The sequence below is a fragment of the Etheostoma spectabile genome, chromosome 9 (genome assembly GCF_008692095.1).
Source record: "Etheostoma spectabile isolate EspeVRDwgs_2016 chromosome 9, UIUC_Espe_1.0, whole genome shotgun sequence".
Classification (NCBI taxonomy): domain Eukaryota; kingdom Metazoa; phylum Chordata; class Actinopteri; order Perciformes; family Percidae; genus Etheostoma; species Etheostoma spectabile.
In genome coordinates, this window is record NC_045741.1 from 28,574,831 (window position 1) to 28,584,014 (window position 9,184).

Genomic DNA, 9,184 nt, shown 5'->3' on the forward strand with positions numbered 1-9,184 from the left:
CACACACACACACAGACAATTACCAAGGCTGAGAAAGTTCTGTTTTCTTTGCGTTAGACCCGGAGAAAGGAAATGAGGTGTATGATGCAAAAAAAACGACACGCACACTCATGTGTTATCATGTAAGAAGTGAACAGAAATATACAGACACTCTCAAATACAAGAGGAAACAAGACCATTGTTCTGTAGACATGATACTTTGATATATTTTTGCTTTTACTTTTTTTTTTCTGTTTAGCTCTTATAGTACAACAGACGTTAGGTGAGAAACTTTGTTGTGGCCTGGGATCTTATGAGTGCAAAAGAAAAATCAATAAAGACATAAGTCTTTATTTTATAAAGATAAGAAAAATACGAAAGAAAGAGGAAACAAGCTGTCTTAAACTGAGTGAGTATTTTTTATTTTATAAAACTAGTTACATTTATTGCCGGTTTAGTTATACACTTTCAATAAAATACTGTAAGTTATGTATATAAAAGGAACTGTACACGTGAGACTCTACAGAAACATTCATCTGAGAGAGCCGTCTCCTTACCAGGCATTTACTGTGCCAACACAATACAAAATAAGTAGAGGATGCAAAAAAAGAAAGGAAAAAAATGACAAAATTTGCAGATTCAATTTTCTAAAACTCCCAGATGTCATTTCCTGCATTAGAGGAAGTAGGCGTGCAGTTGCATCTCGACTCCCCAGACTTTTGACTGAAACGTGAAAGCATTCCTCCGGCTGTCCAAAAGAGAGCTACGCTTACAAACTTATCATACAACCTTCATTTAGTTTCAGCTGACTTATGAAGTTATTGCTCGTAAAAATACCTCAGCTCGTCAGTGTAATAGCTGTGGAAGGGGAAGAGACTGTACAGTGAAAAGACTCAGGGTTGCGTGGCTGGGGTCAGACGGGCGGCGTGCTGTAGCGGATCTCCATGTTGAATTTGTCAGGCGTCTTGGGCAGCGGAGGCTTCTTCAGCATCTTGTGCTTCATGATCATCTCCTCGTTAGCGTAGATCGGGGTGTCCGCGTCGTCAGAGTGGTACCCCGACTGGTATCCGCTCGTCTGATTGGAGGACTCCGAGGCCAGGGATTCTTTACTCTTACAGCGCAGCAGCTGGCTGGGGAGAGAAAACGGGAAGGGGACATATTTACGGGGTTTCTACGGGTTTCACCAAGACTTTTTAAGACCTTTTAAAGACCATTAAGATATATCACCTATATCACGACTACAACAAATTAAAGTCAGATGTCAGAGTCTGGAAACATTGTCTGAAACAATTCCCAGATTTACCTCCTCGGCATCATGGGACTGGCGTCTAGATTGACTGCAAACTACGTTGCATGTTGGTCTCATTTGTAGTCACAATACAGCAAATCAAATTTGGACTAACGACAGAAAGAACTAAAACACCACAGTATTTCAAAAAAAATAAAATTCAATGAGCATTATAGTGTTACATTGACGTGGGAAAATAAAGAAAATTAAACTAAAATAACAGTTTAAAATTATTTAAAGTGCTCATGTTATGCTTTTTGGCTTTTTCCCTTTCCTTCATTGTGTTCTATATCTGTTTTGTACCCTTTAAGATCCAATTTAGATTTTTAAATTTTAGATTTAAAACCCTGATTTAAAAAACTTGATCTGCAGCTAAAACATATCAGGAACTGCATGGGTCCCAAACAGATGTGTGAGTAACAGATATGCTGATGTGTAGCCCTCACCTGAAGGTGGGCGTAGTTGACAGCTGTTGATTCAAACCCTTTACCACCTCTGGTGAAAAGCCCATACCGCTGTCCGTGTGGCCCTCCTGTAGAAGTGGCAACAATTGAAATACACACTGGTGGTTAGTGCCATATAGAACCAATGGGACCTCCTTTATATTCTTAAATTGCCCCTTTACTTTGTAAAGTAGGGCTGCGGTGATTATTCTCACTAATGAGTCTTTTACTGTACACTAAGTTGCCAGTTTATCAGATACATCTGCACAAATCAGTAAAACCGCTTCATCATATTCATATTTATTGTGTCAGAGAGGGCTGATTCAACTCCATGGTAGTCTCGCATTGGCAGACCTTCCTCAACAGCGCTGCGGAGGAAGGTCTGGTTAGTCCACATAGAATTCCGGGATGCAGTTAAAATATCCTCTGGAAGGAAGTTGTTTTGGCGGAACGTGTGTACGTTCAGGAGTAGGTTTAGTCATGTAACAGAAAACTCAGATTGGACAGATAGTCTAGCTAGCTGTCTGGATTTACCCTGCAGAGATCTGAGGACCAGGTAACTATAGTCCTCAGATTGGACAGATAGTCTAGCTAGCTGTCTGGATTTACCCTGCAGAGATCTAAGGACCAGGTAACCATAGTCCTCAGATTGGACAGATAGTCTAGCTAGCTGTCTGGACTTACCCTGCAGAGATCTGAGGACAAGGTAACTATAGTCCTCAGATTGGACAGATAGTCTAGCTAGCTGTCTGGACTTACCCTGCAGAGATCTGAGGACCAGGTAACCATAGTCCTCAGATTGGACAGATAGTCCAGCTAGCTGTCTGGATTTACCCTGCAGAGATCTGAGGACCAGGTAACCATAGTCCTCTGATTGGACAAATAGTCTAGCTAGCTGTCTGGATTTACCCTGCAGAGATCTGAGGACCAGGTAACCATAGTCCTCAGATTGGACAGATAGTCTAGCTAGCTGTCTGGATTCACCCTGCAGAGATCTGAGGACCAGGTAACCATAGTCCTCAGAAATCCACCGGGGTTTAGAATTCCAACACAAAGAAAGAGAAAGGTAACAAATCCGTCTGAAAAGAGTGAAATCCGGCAGAATTTCCTCCAGCAATGGAACAATCCCAGAATTTGAAACATCATGGATATAGACTAACTGTAAAAATGTAGAGGGATATTTGGGTAAAGAAAATATTTTGTTAAGTTCTCATAGTAGTAAGTAATCTGACTACATATGTGTTTGTTTGTTGAAGTGATTGTGCAGAGTCCCAGACACCCACCATGACACTGCTGCGAGCCACCGGGATGTCCTCAAACATCTTGATGCTGAGGGGCTGACTGCACCGCTCACTCTGCTGGGACAGCCTGCACAGAGGAGAGACGTTACGCAACAAGATTCACAGCTGAGTATTTTAACTTTTAGACGTGACAGTGGCGAGTGAGAGCGAGATCCTCACGCTGACCCGAGGGACGGCGGTTTGTCGTAGTGCAGCTGAGCCTCCAGGACTTCTCCACTCTGCGGCCTGCTGTAGGGGCTCCTGGGGTCAGGGGTCACTGGAGATCCTTCTGCCTCGCTGCCTGCTGTCAGAGGGATGTAGTCCTTCCCGTCCTGGGGACCAAAAGTACTCTGATGATATCACCTCAAATAGTTTTATAATTCATTTTATACTGTTTATTGATCCCCAGTGGGGAAATTACAATTTACAATCTGTTTTTGTTAGAAATCCCTGCACACACACACACACACACACACACACACACACACACACACACACACACACACCACACACCACACACACACACACACACACACACACACACACACACACAGAGAGAGATGTCAGAGGGAGTGAGCTGCCAGTGCTGGAGCAGCTCCCTGAGCGGATGGGGGTGCCTACGGTGCCTTGATCAAGAGCCAATCCACACTCTGTACTATTGTCCGTACTGGGACTTGAACCAGCAACCCTCCGGTTCCCAACTCCCTACGGACTGAGCTACTGCCACAATACATACTGGATCAATAGATCCACACACGAGTTGAAATATAAACTTACATTAAAGCAGTCAATCAGTATGTAAAATGTATTCCAGTAATTTTTAAAATTATTCCAATAATGTTTATAATTACTCCAGTAATATATCAATTCACCTCCCGAATTACCTCTAAAGTATTGAGTATCGACAGAATGCCTCGTCACTCAATCCAAAATTTCAATACCTAAGCAATAAATCTCATCGGAGTCAGTGAGCCAATCGGCACGCAGCATGCTTCTACCAAGATCTACTGTTTGTGATTGGCTGTCTAAAGCTGCACGTCACAGACACACGCAGGAAAAACTCCACGTCACGCAGACGGCTCACGTAGTAGGAGCCGATAAAATAAATACAAAGATATGTGCCGTAACGTCTAATGTTGTAAATTAATTTTGGGTTTTTGAATTGGTATCGTAAGTCACGGTATTGGTATCAATACCAGTACTGGTATTGAATATCTTTTAACAATACCCAGCCACCGCCATGGTTGGAGGCAATATGTTTTGAGGATGTTCGTCCGTCCGTACCCATCTATGAAGGTAAATACCAGAACAAAAAGTGAGAGCTTGTAGAATACGATGTGAGAACTTGCTGAACAAAAAATCTGAAGTTGTTTGCTGCAAATTTGCATATTGCATAATTTTACATAGAAGTTCAGATTCTTTGTTCTGCAATCTCTCAAATTTTGCAGCATATTTCCCTTCGTAGTACCCATCCGTACGTAGGTTTGTCCCATTCTTTTGAATATCTCAGAAACGCCTTGAGAGAGTTTCTTCAAATGATGTCAACATTTCACACAAATGTCTAAATGGATGAAATGTAAAGTGATGACATTTTATACCCAAAAGGTCAAAAGGTTAATTGCACAGTATGACAATATTCTGGCCATTATTCATAAGTCAGGAACAGAAGGGGAGACATTTGGCCAGATAATGAATTAGCAACGCTAACGATGAAACTGTGCTGATTAATCCAGATCTTCTGTCCTGCTGGGTTAAAGAGTGTGGGAAGCATCTACATTTCACCAAAAAATACACTTCATACCTTTAGATTAAAATGCTTCAAAGTCTTCACTACATATATTATATGAGTCTGGATGAACATGACCCGCAACTTTAGTGTTTTTCTACTTCAACTTCAGCTAATGCCTTCTTAAATTTCCTAGAATTCCTTGGCAGTGCTCAACGAATGGGTGTGAACTTGTACACAGGGAACGCTGACAGCCAAACAATAGCATAGTAAAACACTGGGACTGAGAGATATTACCAAGGAAACTTCTGTGCCTTTAATCAAAATTGCATTATGAACTACTGAGGCTGTGATGTCAGTGCAGAAACTGCTACATCTGCATCCTGTACGATTGGTTACGCAATGACTGTTGTATGTTGAAAGAACTTTTGTTTTTTTTTCTATGTGACTGACAATATTTTAGAGAGTTTTAAGTGTGTCACGGACACAGTGGACACATGTTTTGAGCCAAACAGACCTGTTGAGCGCTGGCCTGCAGCAGGTTGCCCAGATGTCCGACCAGCTCCGCGAATGTGGGCCTGTCTGTGGGCCGGTCCAGCCAGCAGTCCAACATGGTCTGGTATCTATGAGCACAAATAAATGGGATCACGGTAAGACATCAGAGCGACTTACGCTACTGTGTGTAACTGCATCATGTTAACCACTCACATGTCAGTGGTGGCGTATTCTGGGGGTCTCATCCTGGTGCCTTCCTTCAGCCTCCTGCAGAATAACTCGTCAATGCAAACACCCGGATAAGGAGAAGCCCCTAGAGGAGATACAACAGGTGACAATCCACGAATACAGTGATCATTAGGTGTCTAATGTCATGTGTATTGGTGATTACTAGGCTTCAGTGGTGGAAGAAGTATTCAGAACCTAACTTTACTCAAGTAAAAACACTAATACCACACTGTCAATATTCTCTGTGAAAGTTAAGTAAAAGTCTTGAATTTAAAATGTTACTTAAGTAAAGGTAGGTAAGTAATATAAAGAAATGTACTGAAATGTACTAAAATTAAAGTATTCAATGCTGAATTATCACATTTTAGAAACTGGAAAAATCAAAAAAGTGTTTAATCGGCTTAGGATTTCAGCTGGATTTATACATACGTGTTGTTGGGTAGTTTAATTTATAATTTAAAAAAAAGCATTTTATAAAACTACATGTGATTTGTGTGGAACAAAATTGTAAAGTAACTAGAGCTGTAAGATGAATGTAGTGGAGTAAAAAAGTATGATATTTCTCCCTGAAATGCAGAGGAGTAGTAAGTGGCATTAAAAGAAAAGAGTCAACTAAAGTACAAGTACCTGAAGTTTGTACTTAAGTACAGTACTTGTACTTAGTTACATCCCACCGCTGCTAGGCTTACCCAGAGAAAAGATCTCCCAGAGAAGAACCCCAAAGGACCAAACATCACTCTGTGTGGTGTACACCCGATCGAAGATGGTCTCAGGAGCCATCCACTTTAGAGGGAGTCGGGCCTGCGGCAAGAAGTAGGTATAAGTTTCATTGTTTCACAGATCTTAATTGTGGGATTGATTTCATATGCTTGAGTTTCGGTGGGGGACTCACATCTCCCTTGCGGACATAGTCAGGGTCTTTGTAGACGTCTCGAGCGAGGCCAAAGTCGCAGATTTTCACCACATTGTTCTCTGAAAGCAGGATGTTTCTGGCTGCTAGATCTCTGTGGATGCACTACGAAGCAAAAGGAAACAGAGGAATTCACATTCACACGCAAAGAGGGATTATTATCTACAACTTTAAACATCTACATGTACGTACATGCATACACAGAGATTTTTAAATAATTGTAGTTGTACCTTGCGGGAGGAGAGAAACTCCATGCCTTTGGACACCTGGAAACTGTAGCATATCAGGTCCTCCATGGTCAGATGGTCATCGTCTGAGCTCTCTGTATTCGCACAATGCATTTCGAATCATAAATGTACACGCTGAATAACATTACATGTGTCCACAATAAGCAATGCACTGGTGCAAATGTGAAAGCTGTGTCATTCAGAGTTGTTATCCCCACCTTCCTGCATGTCCACGTTGCTGCCTGAAGACCTGTCTCCAGCTGTGGAGCAGACAGCTGTTCCTGTGCAGATGTCCAGCTGAGCGAACTTCCCCAGACCCAGATCCCCTTCGGTCACGTCCTCCTCTGCAGATGCCCACTTCTGGCTGTTCAACCGCTTCCTCTGTTGACCACGTGGGTCATGTAAAAGAGTCAGAATCATGATGATTATTTTATTCGGGTTGCACGTTTTAGTTTGTATGTATTGCAGTGTTGTCCATGTTGGATGCAATCTGTGGGTCAGTATATGGTGTGTGGTCAGTTATGTGTCTGTGTGCAGCAGTCTGGACTGACTGCAACCACATCAGAGGGTTGACTGCAGTTTACTTGGCTGCATGATGATTACTTATCTTTTACCTTGTAAGGGCTGTACTCTCCGCGCTTGCTTTTCAGGTAGCTGGAGAGGTTTCCGTGTTTACAGTACTCCACAATCACCATCAGTGGCCCTGCGGAGAAAGAGAGCAAAGGGGTTAAAGGATCAAAGTAAGACACCTCATAACCTTACATTACAGGACCACAGGTGACATCTAGAGGCTGATTTAAAGAGTGAGGTATATTAGAGAGAAAGGAAAATAAATACTAGCCACCCAAAGTAGACACAGATAACTATAATTAGGTTAGGGGAACGCTTGTGAAGTTCCATCACCAGCCCTCATAAAGAAGAAAATCAGCCGGGACACATTGCATGGTCAGGACACAAAAGGAGACAAAGTAAATAGGCCTGTCTTTATGCTACAATACAGCTACTGTATGTGCTTTGTATGACTCACCTCCAGGCTTTGTACAGGCTCCCAGCAGGTTGACAACGTTGAGATGATGTCCTATATGAATGAGAATTTTTAGCTCTGACATCAGTGCGCGGTACTCACTCGACGTGGCTCCCTCTGTAACACAGATGGATGCATTAAACTGTGTGTTTGGAGGTTTTCATGCTGCGTAGGCCTACTGATTGTCTGTGTGCATGTGTGTTTTGGTGGAGAGAAAGGGACTGGGAGGACACAATACTAACCCTTAAGCATCTTGACTGCAACAGTGGTGCACGTGGTTGCTTTCTCTATGCCAAAGGCGGCCGCTTCTACCACCTGACCAAATGCTCCTCGTCCCAGTGGGTCACCTTAAATGCAGGACATTTTGACATGAAGACACTCTTTAAAATAACACCATTAGCGCCGATTTTGTTTTCTCAGATGTAATAACACTCAGTCATTCAAATTTATTTTAAACTCTTAACTATATAAAAGGGGCTTCTTCATAGACATGCTAGCTGAAGAAGTGTCTCATCAACTACAGAATGGATTATTGTGAAATTTGGCACATAAATTCATGTCACCTCAAGTGGAGGCCTGCAAAATTTATTATATTCCAATCATCCTCAGCTGTAGTTTGTGCTACTGGCAATTGGCAATTGTTAGCATGCTACACGCTAAATTAAGATGGCAAACATGGAGAACATTATACCTGATAAACATTAGCATGGTTTTTTTTGTCTTTAGTCTCATGTCTACAACCACGCTAGCAGCTCTGTAAGGCTGCTCTTAGGCACAGCAATGCTTTATGCTAATAGCTAACATCAGTATGCTAAGATCACGATTACAAAACTAACACACTGATGTTTAGCAGGTTTTCCATTTTCACCGTCTTAGTTTAGCATGTTGTTGAGGGTTGTTGAGATATTTTAGTGTGGGCCAAAGTTGTGGATTGACAGACCGGCACATCGCTATGCTTCCAGCTATCCGCAAGCATGAACTGTGACCTAAGACCTGAAAATCTAAATCGGAGCTGGGACTTGTAAGGGGCTCGGCATCTTGCTCAATGACACTTCAGGAAAGCAGATATTTGTCGTCACAAGTTGAAGTCTCTTTACTCACTATGCCCCCTTGCAGCCTACGGTATTCTCACCCAGCTTCAGCCTATCCCGAGGGAACTCCCATTTGTTTGCATCATAAGTGAGCCTTTCACACTGCTCGTCCATGGGAATGTCCTCTGAGTCCAGGATCATGGACAGGTAGCCCTCTTTCAGATCCCCACCACTTGGCTGAAACAGTGTGAGAGAGAGAGATTATGTGTGATTTAATAAGCCTGAGTTCATTAATGTCTCTTTCCTGTCACAACAATAAAACTGCAAGAAAACAGCAGTTTTCCAGTGACTCTGGTGCCCTTCCAGCAAAAGGGGCCCAACCAGTGCTGTGGGTCTACGTGACTTAGGGGAGCAGAGATGTGGCCCTGTTTTTCCTGCATACAAAGAAGAGTGGCCACTGAGAGCCAGATCAGTCACTTCTAATCAGTCAAACACCCCCGCTGTGTGTGTGTGTGTGTGTGTATGTGTGTGTGTGTGTGTATGTGTGTGTGTG

General features: G+C 42.6%; 1 protein-coding gene across 2 annotated transcripts in view; it reads right to left on the reverse strand.

Moving 5' to 3' along the window:
* Positions 1–375: 375 nt before the first annotated feature.
* Positions 376–9,184, reverse strand: part of kdr (kinase insert domain receptor (a type III receptor tyrosine kinase)) — a 23,195-nt gene continuing 14,386 nt past the window's right edge. For both annotated transcript variants that reach the window (XM_032525949.1, XM_032525948.1), the window contains exons 17-30: positions 8,733–8,868; positions 7,843–7,947; positions 7,604–7,717; positions 7,191–7,279; positions 6,795–6,957; positions 6,580–6,671; positions 6,332–6,454; positions 6,129–6,240; positions 5,425–5,524; positions 5,234–5,339; positions 3,177–3,322; positions 2,994–3,078; positions 1,714–1,799; positions 376–1,109 (exon numbers count right to left, since the gene is read on the reverse strand). In XM_032525949.1, the coding sequence (XP_032381840.1) occupies positions 893–1,109; positions 1,714–1,799; positions 2,994–3,078; positions 3,177–3,322; positions 5,234–5,339; positions 5,425–5,524; positions 6,129–6,240; positions 6,332–6,454; positions 6,580–6,671; positions 6,795–6,957; positions 7,191–7,279; positions 7,604–7,717; positions 7,843–7,947; positions 8,733–8,868 (1,674 nt within the window). In that variant the 3' untranslated portion in view covers positions 376–892. The remainder of the gene's footprint in view (positions 1,110–1,713; positions 1,800–2,993; positions 3,079–3,176; positions 3,323–5,233; positions 5,340–5,424; positions 5,525–6,128; positions 6,241–6,331; positions 6,455–6,579; positions 6,672–6,794; positions 6,958–7,190; positions 7,280–7,603; positions 7,718–7,842; positions 7,948–8,732; positions 8,869–9,184) is intronic.